This window comes from Durotheca rogersii (assembly GCF_024521655.1).
Source record: "Durotheca rogersii strain YMJ 92031201 chromosome Unknown GGS23scaffold_4, whole genome shotgun sequence".
In the NCBI taxonomy this organism is placed as follows: Eukaryota; Fungi; Ascomycota; class Sordariomycetes; order Xylariales; family Xylariaceae; genus Durotheca; species Durotheca rogersii.
Window position 1 is genome coordinate 1,929,431 of NW_026251235.1, and position 15,969 is coordinate 1,945,399.

The window sequence follows — 15,969 nt, forward strand, 5'->3', positions numbered from 1 at the left end:
CTTCGCAGTCAAGGACTTGATGGGAATCTATACCGCTGGCCGAGTTGTGTGAACACGAGCCCGTCGTAGTCCACCGCTGCTATTCTTTCCAGCTTTTCTTTCAGCCGCTACCAAACGTCGCTACAAAGCAGGCACACCTACCGAGCCGCCACACTTCGCACCCTCATCTCCCGACCGACCATCGACGACCACACACGGACTAAAAGAAGAAAAGATTCACAATGTCGGAAGCCTACGAGCGCGAGCGCCAGAACAACGCGCGCCTGGAGGAGCTTTCGGCCAAGGTGTCGTCGCTGCGCGGCGTGACGGTGGACATCTACGACAACGCGCGAGCCCAGGAGGTAATCGACAACACGGTACGCTTCCCCCGCCTCCCCCTCCCCTCCCAATCCGTTCCTCCTGCAGTCCCCCCCCCCCTCGACGCGCGAATAGACGAAGACGCAGGGCCGAGGGGATGAAGGAGAAGGAGCCAAAAACTAACCCCGCCGCAGTCCGACACGTTCTCCTCGATGTCGTCGCAGCTGAAGGGGTCCGCCGGCCGGCTGGGCCGCATGGCCGCCTCGGGCAACAAAGTCGCCATCCTCAAGCTCTCCGGCATCATCGTCGGCGTCTTCCTCGTGCTCTACTACCTCCTGAAGTGGATCTTTTAAACCCGGCTCGTCCACGCCAACACAATAACAACGCACGCACACGCATACGCACGCACACGCACATACACGCACACGAATATTCCGAACGAGTGCCGTCCGGGCGGGCGAGCCTGGCAGTTTGACCGATCTGGCCTCCCTACCGATGCGAATCCGGCGCTGCCGTACACCACACGCACAAATACGGCCGGCCTCCTACGTCACTGCCATTATTCGGGGCCGTCATAGGCGTTTGGGGAAGCACTTGGATACCATTGGGGAGCTCGCGAGAGGCGGCGCGGGGGGTGTGACTAGTTAAGCCGTGGTAGCTCATGAGACGAGGTCGCAGGGGGGTAAGGGTTAATGGCTCGTGCCGTTTTTGGCTCTGCGTAAAGGGTATAGACGAATGGACGTCGACGTGATTTCGAGGGCGAGTCCAGTTATGTGCCGTAGTGACTCTTGAAGTAGGAGGGGTTAAGGATACCCGCGAGCATAGCAAGGGCGTTACGGGATGCTACTTGTCTGTACAAAACGGAATAGATAATATTTCGATAGGAAGAGAGCGACCCGATGGATATCTCAGCTAGTCTCGTCTAATCTCTTCGTATCGCTTCCAAAAGATGCGCCCCTGCCCTCCCTAGCTACACATGCTGCCGGCAACTTACTGCCAAACGTTGGAGAATAAATCGTCATTCCCAAATCCGCCAGACTTGGTACCCCCGTTCGCGTTCGAATTTCCGCCTGCGCTGCTAGTCCAACCGCCGAATTCCTCATCGGCCGCTACCTTGGGTGCTGGAGCAAATCCTCCGGAAGTGCCCGGCACCAGACTCTGGTTAGCGAAGGAACCCCCAGTACCACTACCCCAGCCGCCAAAGTCGATACCGCCACTAGTGGCGGGACTCTTGGTGGCAATGGGAGTCTTCGATGCTGAGGTTGGAGTGGGATCGGGATTGCTCCATGCGTTCCCCCAAACATCCGAAGTATTAAGTATAGATGTGTTCAGAGAAGTCGTCGTGGCCGACACAGGCGCTGGCGCCGGCGCTGGCTTCGCGGAAAGATTGAAGACGGAATTGCTAGTTGACGATGACACGGGAGCAGGCTTGGGAGCCGGTGCGGCGGCCGGTTGGGGCGCCGGGGTAGACCAGTCGAAGAGGTCACCTAAAGCTGCCGAAGAAGATTGCGCGGGCTTCGGCGTCGCGGCGGATGAATTGAAAGCGCCGAAATTATCGAAGCCCGTTGCCGACGGCTTCGAACTATGTTGCGGCGCCGGTGGGGTAGGCTTCGAGTCGAAGAAGCTGCCCCCACTGAGACTAGGGAATGACGAAGTACTTGTAGGCTTAGGGGTAGAGCGATTGCCAGACATAGCCGTCAGGCCCGCGAAGGCATCTATTTGAGGACTCTTCGGCTGTGCCACACTTCCGAAGCTCAAGTTAGCAAAGGCATCATCGAGCCCACCACCAGCTGACTTCTTGGGCTGGTGACCCATGGGAGGAGACTGTAACGAGGCTGATTGCGTTCCTCCGAAGCCCCCAAAGGATCCAGATGGAGAATGCGACGGCTGTTGCGGTGGGGGCTGTGGCCGCGGAGCCGACGCATAGAGGGATAAGATGGACTGCTTGAGGTCGGGCCTCGACTGACCGCCACCTAGACCACCCGGGTTCGTGCTAGCGGGACGCGGGGGAGCGGCGGGGGCCTCTCCCAGAAAATCCAAACCTAGGAGCGAATCTTTGGTGGTGTTCACCGCCTTCGGCGGCGCTGGAGCTGACTTGGGAGGGACTTGCGACGGCGGAGGTAAGGCAGTGCTAGCTCTGGGGGGGATGTCAGCGCCACTGATAAGATCCGCTTGAGGAGTGATGGCTCTTTGCGGTGCCGCTTGTTGTCCGACCGAGCTCTTCCGAATAGACTCCTTCCTATCTATGCTCTGCTTCTCTTTGACGATGCTAAGTGGGACATCGTCGTCGCCGTCGACGTCCAAGGTGGCGGGATCCGGCTTCGGGCCGTCCATGACCCATCGCTTGAGCTCATATTTGGTCCTGATGAAGTTCTCGATCTTGGCCTCGGACGGCACATGGGCAGCAGCTAACTTGGCCTCCCAATACTTGTTCGCACGTGCGTTGCCCCAGCTCAGGATGCTTTGTAATTGCTCGTCGGTCCACGAGTCTAAGTCGACCGATTTGACTCTCGATATATGGGTGCCCATCCCTCGATGGATGCCAGAGCATCGGATGCAGATGAAGACGCCCAGGTTCCAGCTCGCCCATCGCGGGTCTACAGGCAGCAGTTAGATTGCGGGACGAGACACCGAGCGAGCCGGCCGTGCTCGCGGGGAGACGTACGTTTGTTTCTCTTGCAGTCGGCGCATATCTTGTTGGCCTCTAGTTTCAACAGACTCTTGATGGTCTGCTGGTTTTGGGCTGCTCTCTCAGCAGCGGGATTGGGAGGTCGTCTCGACATGGTACAGCCCCTTTTCGAAACGGGTTATGGATCGGGAGGTCTGTCGGAATCGGCAGGGAGTTCTTTATTGGGTCGAGAGGTGCTCGAAGGCGAATGGTACGAGGAAGAACAAGAGCACGAGGCAGATGGCAAGAGACGGATGGGTGGGAAGCACAGTGGGATCGGGGAAAGGCAAAGTCAATTGCACCAGACGGAGAACGGAACCTCGTCGGGTGTAGCACTCCAGCACTGATGTGGATTTAGGGAGTTCCTTGTGAAGGTCGAATCTGAGATGAGAGGGATGGGAAACTTGGGCGAAGAAACTGTGGCTGCCTCTGGCACGGCCTCGCCGCGCCGCCTGGTCGGCACACAAGACTCTGGAGGATGTATCTACGTACCTTATGTACCTGCCTCTGATTCCATACTGCCATCAGCCAACCAAAACACAGCGATTCCCACTGGTCCCACTATTCATGAAGTTATGCGAATTCCGAGGATCATTCTTCTCTATACATAGGTACCTCTGGGGGTTTGATCTTTCGTTATGACGCGAAGGCGTTTATTACCTCATACTTTAGGTAGCCTTTGATGCTCAGGTACATATAGGTACCTGTAATTGGGAGTAGGTACCCAAGATACCTCCTAATCCAACCTACCCTAGGCACCTATAGTAGGTGAGGTCGTTAATCTAAGGGTCTAGGTAGATAGAACTAATGGTTCAGTGCTTGTCCATTTACCTCTCTCATCCCTCCCTAAGAGCACACTACTTCCCAAGGTACCTCATTAGGTATCGGATACTAGGCAGGCAGGAGGTAGGTACCCCTTATTACGCGTAAATGCAAAAGAGATAGGTACCTCCTTGGTATGGATGTGGAGATCCCGGTCCCAGGCGGCAGATGCCAGTGGGGCAAAGGTCTCTGACGCCATCAATGGGACATAGAAGTTGCATCCAAAGGCAGTACTAGGTACGCAGGGACAACTTTTGAGAGCGTGGAGGTATTGACAAATCATCTTGCACAGCCAACGCTGATTCCAAATCGCAACCTTCTCCCTCCCTTTTGCCTAGTCCAACCCGATTTCCTCTCTCCAACGGTCGGTCGTGTGGAATCAATAAGATGCTTATACAATCGTCGTAGAAAGAAACCCGAAAAAAATACATAAGTAGGCCTCGAGGCGTGCGGCGTGCTTCGTGCTTCGTGCTTCGTTGATACCTCATGCGATCTCTGCTGCCGTTCTCCAATTTGCCCCGTATCTTCATCGCCATCGACTCCACTCGAGTTCAACCCTCAGCTTTCCAGTCCCTCCGTCGGCGAAGCCCTGCAACGATAAAACCCATGCCATCCATTCCCTTTCTCACCAGTCTTTTCGGCACCAGCACCAGCTCCAGCTCCAGCTCCAGCCCCAGCTCGTCCAACACCATGTCCTATCCCGACCAGAGAAGCTCTGACCAGTGGCGCGCCGTTCTAACCAAGGGTGTGTCCAGTCCCACTTTCGGGATAAACCCCTTTCCCAGCAACCCATAAGCGCCGCCAGCTAACTGCTTTCTCCTCAGAACAATTCAGGGTCCTCAGAGAGAAGGGTACTGAAGCCCCGTTTTCCGGGAAGTACGATAAGTTCTTCTCCGAGTCTGGAGTCTATACATGTGCAGGCTGCAATGCTCCCCTGTATAAGGCGAACCATAAGTTCAAGTCTGGTTGCGGGTGGCCGGCCTACTTCGACAGCATTCCCGGTGCCGTCACGAGACACCACGACAACGCATTTGGCATGTCACGAACCGAGATCTGCTGTGCCAACTGTGGAGGCCATCTCGGCCACGTCTTCAAGGGCGAGGGTTACCCAACACCAACCGACGAGAGGCATTGTGTCAACAGCATCAGCTTGAATTTTTCACCCGAAGACAAGCCAGTCCAGTAAGGGGTAGACTATTAGAGCGTGGATACCGCCGTCGACGCCGTACTAGTTTTTCTCGAAGCTTATCTCACTCGATAGATGAAGCAAGTAAACACGTTATATTGAAGTTGAGCGATACTATTCGATTTTAAATGCGTTCCTGGGCATCACCCATATCAGCCAAATCCTTAACCGTCAATACCGCATCACATCTCTCATACGTCTCCAAGTGGCATGGGGTGAACCTGCCCAATTTATATTCAGTCCATCTCTATGCCTAGGCCCAGAGCGGCGTTGGAGTGCGACGTTTGCCTCAGCCATAATCATGCGAGACCACGTATTCAAAGGCCATTTACTTCCTCCTCGTCTCCGCCAGTATACATTCGCCGGTCGGTTGCCCTATGAAGGCGTTTCTAGAACGTAAAGTGTTGATCGTTGCATCCACTTCTATAGGTATCGGTCCACCATTCTGCAATACTACACCACGAAAACGCCACCATTCCGCGAGCCCGTATGCGCAATTCTAATTTTGCTGACTCCAGGCCCGTCCAAAAATCCACCTTACCTCGTATTTGGTTTAATACAACGTTGGTGCCTTTTCCCTCCAGTAACGTTGCACATGTGCTTATTCGTATTTAGCCATTTCATCATTCCTTCCTGAACGCGCAATACGGAGACATAGATGTCAAGGGAGCTACGGCTAGAAAGTCAGTATATAAGTGTACTCCGATCTCCTATATCCGGGCCATGGTCGAGACAATTTGTTTCGAGAAGCTAGAACACCTAGGGAACGCGGCATCTTTCCAATATGCGTTTCACTGCAATCCTTAGTTTGGCAACAGCCACAGCCGCAACGATCCAGGAGAGTGCCGTGGCGTCTTCTGCGGAAGAGTACATCTGGCAGATAGACAAGTGGCAAGCCGGCCAGTCTCACGGTCACCCTGAGGCGCCCGTGACGGGCTGGTATAGTGAGCCACATCCACACTCTTTCGTCGGATTTAAACGTACATGCTCACCGGCCATTGTCCAGATTTTAATGTTTCGGCGGCAGAGTACGGCGAAGGCCCAACGCGGATCCCGGCCTTCCACGGCCAATGTGAGGGCTACGCTGACGGGAAGCCCCTGAGCTCGAATTACACGAACTGTCGTCTAGACATCAGCGACAGTGCCGCGGATGCCACGGTGATATCGAGAGTGCTGCCCGACCCGGACTTCCAGCAGGCTCATATTACCGTTCATTACCTCTTTAATGCTACTAAGTATGTCTACCTACCGAATCCTGTTTATGATACAGCGACTGTACTGTGATCTAACATTAGTCCATAGTGAATCCAAGACACGGCGAAACTTTACTATCGTTATTGTCGAGGACTGGGCGAGAGAGCGGCCCCCGCATAATTTCACAGTAACCCCGGAGGAGATTCTTTGACCCCAGACATCATGGAGCGGCATAACTACAATTAGAAATATATCCAGCTCCAAAACGGGACGGGTTAAGATTGGAAGCGAGCCAACTGACTCTCACCGAAAGAGGCAAGAAACTAATGCAGTGTAGAATTCAAGAGCTCGACTGTTAAGAGCAGAACGCTCGCGGGGCATAACGTTTCAATACACGGGCATATATAAAAGATACAGTCTCGGTTTCCCATAACCATTTCCCCTAATTTCACTAAAACAAAAAGTGTATAGCAGATATACTTCCCGGACTTAAAATTTACAAACATAAAGGAACTTACTGGGGGAGACAACCACTTTCCTTCTAGCTACTCCTGAAGAAACCTCACACTCATAAGTACCATACACGGGATGTTCAGACGCGAGAAAAGTAGGGCGGGTATAGTTGCAAGCAATAGTAAATACAAACATGCCATTGTACTCATGTTAACGATTTAAGTCTTTAAGTACTTGCGTTGCTCATCATGTAAACCATCCCCTAACATTTGTACTATCCTTAAGCATCACTAAGGTGACGAACAGTTTTACCATACGGTGCTTAAATTGTTTAATACATTATGCCACGCACAAATAAACAGTCGAGTCTTCTTGGACCTTGGAAATGAAATTAGCCAATGGATATTATATCTGTAGGAATTTTATATAAATACCCCCAATAATTCCCACACGGCCCTAGTTCTTCCTCTGCTTTACCTTTACTCTCATGAACCACACACATAACTACCACCACCGCCACCACCACGACCTGTATCCCCTCCCACCTCTAACACAGAGGTTGCAAAGCCTAAGCACCCTAACAAAGCAACAAAAACCGATGTCATTCAGGACTTTGAGTACCCCCGCAAAGATGCACCTATTTTTCATTACGGAAAACCACGTCCTCTAGGTGGAGCAAAGAGCAAGTCTACCTTGACCTACTTTATGGGGTATGCTACTGCACCATTAGCTAGTATGGTTACCAATCCCTTCTCGTGTCTTTCTTCAAGCCAATATTTGTTAACATACATCGCAGCATTGCCAAGTATGGAATGGCACAGAGTAACGATTTTAGAGAAGAACCCGCAACGTTGAACAATATAAGGTGCTGCAGATTCCTCTGCTGCCTGGGTATTGGGTGGAGAGTGGTAAGGTGGCGGCGGCTGCTCTCCGTCCCATCAGGGTGTACTGCTACGACAGGATGTCTGCATCGCCTAATGCTGAGGACGATATGAAGACATAGTATCCTATCCAGGATATCATCGAAGAAGGGCATACTCAGTTCCCTAGTCTCAAACCTGGAGATATCCTCACCTCAAATCCTGCTGTATATCAGTGCCGATCCAAGGTTAGCCTCTGTGAGTTGACCCCAGTGCCGAAATGACTCACAGGCCTTTCTTAATACTAATATCTTTCAGATTGTGGCAGCTTTAATCAAACCAGCTTGACTAATAGGCAACCGGATAATCCTACCGATTGCTATTAGAGCCAAGTTGGAAACGCGGCAGGTAGAGTAACGGGGGTGTGGATAAGGACACCCGACATCAATAGTGACACTCGAGAGACCAGTGGTGGACACAGAGAGCTGGCTGAGCCATCCCCCCACACGCCGGGAGCTGCGGCGGGAGCCCTGGGTGGTGAAGACGACTCCCCTGCGGTTGTGACCGCTGTCGCTCCCACCCCCATCCGGTCTACGAGAGCCATGGACGCTCCCTCTCTACCAACCAATGTGCAGTCTGCTCAGCGACCTACCGTGAGCGATGGAGCTCCGCCGACCCTTGCTGAGATGGCTCGCATGAGTGCTGCTGCCAGCGTCGCTCTGCTTCCCGGTGCGGCCCCATACTCTACCCTGTTCTCAGGGGTGCCCGGTGGCGGTGGGGAGACTCTCGTCCATTGGCTCCCCTTCCTCACATACCTGGTGACGGCTCACGACAGCAACTACCTGACCTCTTCAGGACTGGCTCTCACGAGGCTAAAGGATATCCACCCTTCTATCACACGCCTGGGATACTTGATCGTCAAGTCCGTGAACAGCTCCCCCGTCCCAATTTATTTCTTCCAATGGACCACTAACAGTTGAACAGCCACCATCATTAGACAGAGCTTCTCAAAGCTAGTGGGCGTACATACAGGGCCCAGAGCCTTGTAGGGCTCAGAGCCTCAGTTTCAACACTGACTAAGGCTCTTATATTCAACGTTAGCAACCCCCCCCCCCCCCCCTCCTACCTATCTTCCTCCTCTTAAAGCACACCCTCTGATCGATATTGCAGATAACCAGACACATTCTCTTCCTGTCTCACACTGAGATGGACCATAACCTAACATTGACTTCCGGGAAGATGGTTCTCGGCCGCCGCCTCCAGCACGATGCAATTGGATAATACCACGGGTGCACTTCCTGTTCCCAGTAGCGACGCCACGTCACACAGACCCCCGGCACGTCTGGAGGGAGCCGCAGAGCAACCTATCAAGTCGCCATTGTCGACGGGGCCTACCGTTGGTCCTCTCCAACCCATTCGATCACCGGTTAGCCCTGCGTGTGTGTCTCTCTCTCTCTGGCAGCTAGCCTCACAGCAGCGATGCGTGGCGCCTGGATACCCCAGTCCGCCTCATATTAGCCCTCAACCCAGGGACTGAGCGGGTAGGGGGCTGATATATATTCATCGGCCAACGAGTGGGAGTCCTCTGGGCTTCGGGGAGAATCCAGCGCTGATGATGCCGTTTAATAGCCTCGCAGTAACGGAGACTGGCGATGCGTATCTAGGCGCCGAGTGGGCGGTTGTCGAGAATACTTGGTGTGTATCCGACTGCTGGATCGCTACGGGAAGTGCCAGCGTCGATTCTGAAATCAAGATTGTATGTAGCGTTGCGTCGGGACTTGTCCTTGTAGGGTTTCGGATGAGTATTTATATGGGTCTCGTACGCGTATTCTCACCATCCATACCCTATTCTTCATCCTTCATCCACTACCTACAGCTATGCGGAGCTAGATAGATATTCACTCCTTCATCACTATCCTCGGTGTAGTGTATTCATATCGTCGTGTATGATGTCTTCGTTTCTTTCTTAGTATTCCTTATCCGTCTCCCCTACAGCTTGCACACGCTGTTCCTCTTCAGGATCCAGAGACAATGGTTAGGCGGTGTATTATATGCGTGCCTTACTTTTAGCTACGATAAGAGTGGTGTCTACCCAGGACGGGGCTTTCTCGATGACTTATACTCCTCGTACGCCTAGCAAATGCATCATATATGAGAACTCGCTGGGTTATTCATACGAATGTTCTTCTTAACCTGTATATATATCTGTCGGCAGCTGATGATTGCTAGTCGCGGAGCATGGGGCTCAGTGAGGTGAAGGATAGTATCCTGCTGCTATGATGGTACTTGAAGGCTAACTAATCTTCTAACGAGTCTATATACCTATATTAAAAGTCGTATTTATACACACTTCTATATACCATGGGTAGAAAGCCTTGGCCATTATGAGCATAGCCCGCCGTACCTGACGAGCCAACCACGGCCTGCAGCTCTGTCCACTCATAGTAGTTGCTGGGCTGCGATGCTCCTAAGACCGCGGCGCGCGGCCGTTGTAATTGACGCCCGGTTCGACATCGTAGTCGGCGAAGCAGTCGTGGTCGAAGTCGATCTCGTCGATACGGTCCTGGAGCACCGACACCACGTTGTCGAAGGCGCAGAGCCCGTGCGAATCCGCTGGACACCCCGGGTATGAGTCCGCGACGGGGATGACGGCATCATTCCTACAACAGGCCGAATCTCTCGTTGGCATGGTTTCTTGAGTTTCTCCAGAGAGAACGATACGAAATACCTAGAACACAATAGACGTGGTGGAGGAGAAAGGGGATTGGGCTTACACGAGGAACCTGATCTGTTTAGTCGGCTGGTAGGACGGGCACTCGAGAACCTGAGCGGTAAAGTGGGTGGCGAAGGGCACGACCTTGTTGGCGACGAAGCTGTTCTGGTGTCGGTTCTCTGTGGAACTTAGGGGTGGCCCGCGGAACAGCGCCGTCAGGTTGAAAGCGGTGAGCGTATCGAGAACGACAACCTCGTGCGTGGCGTCGGCGTAGATGGACTGGTTTAGGGGGAAGTAAATCGGCGAGTTATCCATCGTCCGGTTTATCGCTGACCAGCCCTTCGGGTACTCGCCGGTGAAGCGTGCTACAAATTCTTGCAGATACGCTTTGCCCTGCGCCGCGGAGACAGGCGAACCCGGTCCATTATTGTAGTAGAACACCTTTTTTTTTGTTACCATTCGGTCAGCTTTCTTGCGAATCGCGCGCGATTTGCGAGAGGGGGTCAATGAGAACGAAAAAAGGAAAATTAGAAAGTAGTGACGGGCATGGAACACACGAGATCGTAGTAGTATTCGTAGTTTAGGAAATCTTCCTGGCTGAAGAGCTCGCAGAATGCGGAGTACCCTAGAGCGTGGGTCTCATACCCGCAGAGCTGGAGCATGGCTATGGCATCGCTAGGTGCGAAAGTGAGACCAGAAATCTGCGTGGGTAAGTATTATTAGCAAGCCTCGTCACGCCTAATTCGTTCTCGGGGGCGTGGCATCGCTGGCTAACCTGCGCATTCAGACGAGCGAGTGTGGCATTGAATGCGTTCGTAGAAAAGTCCGACGCCAGCGAGCTCCCGATGTATGCTTTGTCTGCGGCGTTCGAGTTGTTGCAGACCTCATACGGAGCACCCGAATTGTTCACCCCGCCGGACTCGACAACGATCTCGATATTGACCTGGTCTAAGTACTCGGGCACGCCAAAGAAACCGGCGGCGAAGTTTTCAGCCGTCTTAACCATGCGATCTTGGGACTCGGTCCGGAAGACGGGAATGGTGCCGGCCTCGGTGAAGTTATTGAGGAGGTGTCCGTACAGCTGCCGATACTGGATCCCGAGGAGGAAGTTCTGGCTTCTACCAAAGGGGGTGAGCACCTCGGCACCGAGCTTGTAAGTCCAGTCGGAGAGGAAGGCTAGGTCGCCGTAAACCTCCAGTCCAGTTGCAGTCGCATTCGCGATCTTGGCAGCGAATTCGGCCGGAGCCGCGCTAGCCGTCGGATATCGCGCGCCATGACGGTACAGCAGGTGAACCTGGGTAACGGTGCAGTCTTCGGGGGCAAGCGGATTGGCATTGGGCAACCCGTAGTCGGCTGATGACACCGAGTACCAGGGAGACAGATTGCCCCAGTACTTGGTGATGTCGAACTTTTCGGATGATCCGGCGTGACCGTACGGCTGCGGCGCGACGAGCGGGAATTGGTTGGCTTGCCCCAGGTTGTCCGGATACGCCGGCGCTGTCTCAATGGCGGCCGGTTGGACTCCCGTCGGGGTCTCACCCCAGAAACCCACTTTAGTCTCGGGTGGAAACAGCTCGTGGTCGGCAGAAGCTGTCTCCGACGGTTAGCGATCGGTGAGCCTCGTCGGAGGCTAGTAAAGGAGTATTGGTGTGTGGGTGTGTAGGCGTGCTACGTACTGCCTGTTGGAGGGTAGAGATTCGAAATGGCCGATCCCGCATAGGATGCCGCCGTAGCAGCGTCGCTGAACCGGGCCAGCAGCGCCAATAAGACGGCAGCAGTGGGTAGACCAGGAACAAACTGCATCTTGCTCGACTGTCAGACTTGGCCCCCTTACTCACATGGGTCTCCGGGGAGCTCAGGGTAGTGCTAAGCGATGATCAAGAAAGCTTGACTAGAGCCGCCGAAGCTTGGTTCTTATAGCTGTTGTCGGACGGGACACGCCTTGCCCTCAATTGGCCTATCAGTACTATGCATGGGAGCATGTGCTGGCGGCCCCCTGGTTGTTGATCGTGATGGAGGTATATCCCATTGCAGATCGCCGTCAGCTTGGCCCAATGAGACGCCCGATCGCTAATGCCTGCTACGTAGGCGGTTAGCTGAACTGACACCGCTCTAGCCGGCTGCTTGCAGTATCGTCCCGCGTGTATCGCGGGGTGGAGGGAGGAACAAAGGAAGAAGGAAAGAGAGAGAGGAAGGCCGAAGGAGAGAAGAGAGAAGAATGGGAGGAAATCTAGTGAGTTTCTCCCCTCGACCAGGGCCACCGCCAGCCGGGTCGGGGTAGAAAGGAATTACCCATCCGTGACAACCGGATGGCGATTGCCTCACTCGTGGGTACCAGGCACGGTGTAAGGATAGGTGATTAAGAGCGTCCGAGGCACTTACGATCCAAAGTTACAGCAGGTTCAGACCTGCTCGACTGGTTGGCGAACCTGGAGGGGCTAATGGCTACGTCTCAGTTCGACGTGGTCTCGCTGTCATCTTGTCGGCGTAAAAAGTGCGGGAAGAGGCGGACAACGCCTCTAAATCCCTACAGCACCCAACACCTGGATGGCCGCCAAGGTAACATTGGCAAGGGGAAGTTCCCGCGTTTATCTAACCACTTCAATTTAGGTATATACCTATATATATATATATATATGTTCACCAAATGGGTCCCCAAGAGAACAATCACACCGTTGTTCTATTGACGACATCACGCCCTATCTAGTGGCGGGATCGGCGCCGTAGGCTTCTCCTGCTAATAACGACGTTTTACACTTCTTCGTGCGACTCCGCCCGGCGAGTTCCTGGTTCGCCGCGGCCCGGGCGTCTCGTCTGGCACCTCACAAGATCTGGTAGTTGTAGAACTTCTGATGGTTCGCCTGCTTGTTAACAGCCCACTCATTCCGCCTCTGCGCCGCGTGCTCCTGCTTACGGCCCCTCTGCTCGTCGCGGCGGACTTCCCTTCTTTTCTCATCGGTCGCTCCCAACATACCCGTTCCTCCGTTCGCTCGGCTCACGACGACGCCATTGCGTCCGCGATCCTGGCGCGAAGCGACCTGGCCACCGGCGTTCCCATCGCCGTCAGTTTCCGTGGAACCCTCTCCCGAAGGCGACGCGGCCTCGATGGCCAGCCTCTCGGCACGCTCCTGGGCAGAAGGGTAATTGTGAAGGTTCTGACGGTAATACTTGGCGAGGGATCGATGCCCAACCGCGCGACCGGAAGGAAGGTGCAATTCGGTATCGTCGTAGAAGATGGCGCGGTGTTTATGAGCATGGGAATGCCACCCGTCTCTCTGGTGGTGATGTCGGGGATCGTGAGACGAGTGGTGGGGGTGTTTATCGAGCCGCTCAAACTGTCGCAACTGATGATCAACTGGGATGGGTCCTAGGTCTTCAGATCTGCAGGACGATGTAGAGCTATCCGTCTCCCATCCTTCCTCATCGACGGCCTCGCGTCCGTCCTCGCCGATGGCCTTGGCCGATCGTTTAGCTCCGAGCTTGGCACCCCCGCCTTGCCTGTCGTCATCCATCGACTCGTCTTCCGAGTCCTCGCTATCTAAATAGGTGCTTCGGAAGTCATAGTAATCACCAATCTCGACCTGTTCATCCTCCGAAGTGTAGGGTACCTTGCAGTGGCCCTTGTCTCGCATGTGAGTCTGGACAGCAAGCGCGGTGCTCTTAATTTTGCCACAGTATAGACATTCGTGGAATTCTTGGATTCGCTGCTGCAATGCGCCAAGGAGGCCGTCTAGGTCGACCAAGTACTGCTTCTCGGGGATAAACATGCTATGGATTCGTTCCATGTGGACAATATTGAGAGACACACTGGGCGAATCGTAGTTGCAGAATAGGCACGACTTGAGTGTAGGGTTAGGAACAGGTGTCGATGTACTAGAAGCGGCTTCGCTACTCTCTTCCGAAACCAGATGCTCCTTCTTGTGCTGCGCCTCGGCGGAAGGGTCAGGGTTTGACGGTCTCTTCACCGGGGAAGGACGCTCTGCCAGGCTAGTTTTCTGGAGACCTTCAACGACCTCATTGAACTCTTCTTCGGCATCTGAATCGACCTTGCCGTCGGGTACAGGTTTAAGTTCGTCCAGAGAGAAAGTGGAGCTCATAATAGAACTGGCGTCATCTGGTTTTGGCCCCTGGAGCTGGAGGGCCAGCTCCCTGGCCTTGTGTTTTTGGCTCGAGACATGATTTCGGAACGAGTTCTCGCTGTAATACGTCCGTTGGCAGACCTCACAAGTACGTTGATAGCCAGCGCGATCCGCCTCCGCTGTGGTTTCGGCGCGAGCTTGGAGGACCTTCTCGGTAAACACTTCAGACGAGATGGGTGGCAGTGACGCAACACGACGCTTCAGGTTGTATCGGCTAGAATATGCACATGTTAGATTTTCTGTGTAAAGGATTTATCGGCCGTGGGGGGGAGGAAAGGGGTACGGTGATAGCATACTGCCAGTCGCTCTTCATATGGCCTTTCTGGGTGTCAGCAAAGCGGAAGGCCACTTGACATGTATTGCAAGTGTACTGATGGGAAGAGGGCGCGGAATCCTGCTTAGCAGGTAGGGCAGCACCTGAATGCCCCCCAGCGGTCGTAGCCATTGTTGCGACAACAAGATTGCCTCTCAATCAAGCCGGTGGGAGATTGATGAATTCTGGGGAATTGTTTCCAAGCAAAGCCAATGAGGGGACCTGATTTATGTTCCCAGGCACAAGGGGATTAGAATATGTCAATGGTGAATGACGGAAACCCTGGCTTCGAGGAAAGCCCCTAGCCCCAAGCTCAAGCCGGACTAGTCAGCCGGGACAGGCGTAGGAAAAAAAGAAGACGAGGAGGGGGAGGGGTGTGTGAGGCTTTATCTGGATGCCGATTGCACTAGCGTTAGGGACGCCGGAGCAGAGACATGTATGTGTTTTTCAAGTCGAAGATGAGATAGGTGACTCCAGAGTCTGAGGTGAATATGACTGTGAAAAGTGTCGAGGTCTGACCGGTATAGGAGGCCACATACCTACAATACGGGTTGTTGGGTTTGGACGTCAGGGCGAAGTGGGAGGAAGTGGCAAAGAGGTGTTGTTGGACTGATGAAATGATCATGGGGATTTATGAGAAGATCCAGTGGCCTTAGTCAGTGGAGTGCTTACCTATGCTAGAATATACTATCGCTATATCGTAGGTACCTACCTACTTGCCTGAACTTCCACATTCTCAGTCTTTACAAGACCGTCTAAATATTACGCAGGGAGCAATTACTCATTCCTACGTCACTTTTCCTCTATCGGGGCCGCTGACCAGGGCCAGGCACAGCCGACAGGGCGTGTACAAGCATAAGCGACATTGCCGTTCCCGACACCTCCCATAATCATCGTATAGGCACGCCTGTCCTCCCATCGAGGTACCTCTCTTTAAAAGGTACCTGTCTACCTGGTAGGACCGGGACAATCCCTCTCCTTTATTAAGGGCTTTCACTAATGGGCATCTCGTAAGCAGACCCCTTCTAGGTGGTAGGTCACGATCTGAAAAAGATTGGTCGCTTGTACGGCCAAGCCCTACCAAACGCATAGGGAGGTAAGCCGGCGACGACGGGCGCGACGCACCTTGTGTATATGTAAATTGATACTTCGGTTGCCGTGTTTATCGCGATGAAAGTATCGAACGTATTTGCGGAGAGGCGTGTTGAGGGCAACCCTGTGATATGTGCCCAAGGTATATGAGTATATCGCCCCAGCACTTCTATGTAGGTGGGTATGAGGTAGACACTTACTACAGATAAGTACTACCTTGGGTACGTAATAA

At 53.6% G+C, this 15,969-nt stretch overlaps 6 protein-coding genes across 6 annotated transcripts; 3 read left to right on the forward strand and 3 right to left on the reverse strand.

The window, feature by feature from the left end:
* The first annotated feature begins 137 nt into the window (after positions 1-137).
* Positions 138-969, forward strand: GGS23DRAFT_372887 (uncharacterized protein). Its single transcript, XM_051513362.1, has 2 exons — positions 138-356; positions 492-969. Exons 1-2 carry the CDS (start codon positions 222-224, stop codon positions 648-650), a joined length of 294 nt encoding a protein of 97 aa, XP_051374881.1. The 5' UTR covers positions 138-221; the 3' UTR covers positions 651-969.
* Positions 970-1,167: 198 nt separating this feature from the next.
* GGS23DRAFT_555824 (ArfGap-domain-containing protein) lies at positions 1,168-3,410 on the reverse strand. Its single transcript, XM_051515621.1, has 2 exons — positions 2,963-3,410; positions 1,168-2,894 (listed from the first exon to the last, which is right to left on the reverse strand). Exons 1-2 carry the CDS (start codon positions 3,078-3,080, stop codon positions 1,288-1,290), a joined length of 1,725 nt encoding a protein of 574 aa, XP_051374882.1. The 5' UTR covers positions 3,081-3,410; the 3' UTR covers positions 1,168-1,287.
* Positions 3,411-4,034: 624 nt separating this feature from the next.
* GGS23DRAFT_372914 (SelR-domain-containing protein) lies at positions 4,035-5,334 on the forward strand. The gene is made up of 3 exons (XM_051513363.1): positions 4,035-4,532; positions 4,612-4,969; positions 5,049-5,334. Exons 1-3 carry the CDS (start codon positions 4,274-4,276, stop codon positions 5,050-5,052), a joined length of 621 nt encoding a protein of 206 aa, XP_051374883.1. The 5' UTR covers positions 4,035-4,273; the 3' UTR covers positions 5,053-5,334.
* Positions 5,335-5,411: 77 nt separating this feature from the next.
* GGS23DRAFT_372935 (uncharacterized protein) lies at positions 5,412-6,517 on the forward strand. Its single transcript, XM_051513364.1, has 4 exons — positions 5,412-5,536; positions 5,589-5,917; positions 5,980-6,208; positions 6,276-6,517. Exons 2-4 carry the CDS (start codon positions 5,758-5,760, stop codon positions 6,376-6,378), a joined length of 492 nt encoding a protein of 163 aa, XP_051374884.1. The 5' UTR covers positions 5,412-5,536; positions 5,589-5,757; the 3' UTR covers positions 6,379-6,517.
* A 3,430-nt stretch (positions 6,518-9,947) lies between these two features.
* Positions 9,948-11,996, reverse strand: GGS23DRAFT_594316 (phosphoglycerate mutase-like protein; the record flags this gene model as incomplete). Its single annotated transcript, XM_051518144.1, has 5 exons — positions 9,948-10,140; positions 10,255-10,634; positions 10,751-10,894; positions 10,969-11,783; positions 11,870-11,996. 5 exons carry the CDS (start codon positions 11,994-11,996, stop codon positions 9,948-9,950), a joined length of 1,659 nt encoding a protein of 552 aa, XP_051374885.1.
* A 1,019-nt stretch (positions 11,997-13,015) lies between these two features.
* On the reverse strand, positions 13,016-14,777 carry GGS23DRAFT_594317 (C2H2 type zinc-finger-domain-containing protein; the record flags this gene model as incomplete). Its single annotated transcript, XM_051518145.1, has 2 exons — positions 13,016-14,546; positions 14,629-14,777. The coding sequence occupies 2 exons, from the start codon at positions 14,775-14,777 to the stop codon at positions 13,016-13,018; spliced, it is 1,680 nt and encodes a 559-aa protein (XP_051374886.1).
* Positions 14,778-15,969: the final 1,192 nt, after the last annotated feature.

Bases quoted from the DNA above. Each gene is read 5' to 3' on its own strand.
- GGS23DRAFT_372887 (XM_051513362.1), top strand. From the start codon at position 222: ATGTCGGAAGCCTACGAGCGCGAGCGCCAGAACAACGCGCGCCTGGAG. The intron at 357-491 runs GTACGCTTCCCC...ACCCCGCCGCAG, and splicing joins AGGAGGTAATCGACAACACG to TCCGACACGTTCTCCTCGAT.
- GGS23DRAFT_555824 (XM_051515621.1), bottom strand. From the start codon at position 3,080: ATGTCGAGACGACCTCCCAATCCCGCTGCTGAGAGAGCAGCCCAAAAC. The intron at 2,895-2,962 runs GTACGTCTCCCC...TGCTGCCTGTAG, and splicing joins CGACTGCAAGAGAAACAAAC to ACCCGCGATGGGCGAGCTGG.
- GGS23DRAFT_372914 (XM_051513363.1), top strand. From the start codon at position 4,274: ATGCGATCTCTGCTGCCGTTCTCCAATTTGCCCCGTATCTTCATCGCC. The intron at 4,533-4,611 runs GTGTGTCCAGTC...CTTTCTCCTCAG, and splicing joins GCGCGCCGTTCTAACCAAGG to AACAATTCAGGGTCCTCAGA.
- GGS23DRAFT_372935 (XM_051513364.1), top strand. From the start codon at position 5,758: ATGCGTTTCACTGCAATCCTTAGTTTGGCAACAGCCACAGCCGCAACG. The intron at 5,918-5,979 runs GTGAGCCACATC...GCCATTGTCCAG, and splicing joins GCCCGTGACGGGCTGGTATA to ATTTTAATGTTTCGGCGGCA. The intron at 6,209-6,275 runs GTATGTCTACCT...ATTAGTCCATAG, and splicing joins TACCTCTTTAATGCTACTAA to TGAATCCAAGACACGGCGAA.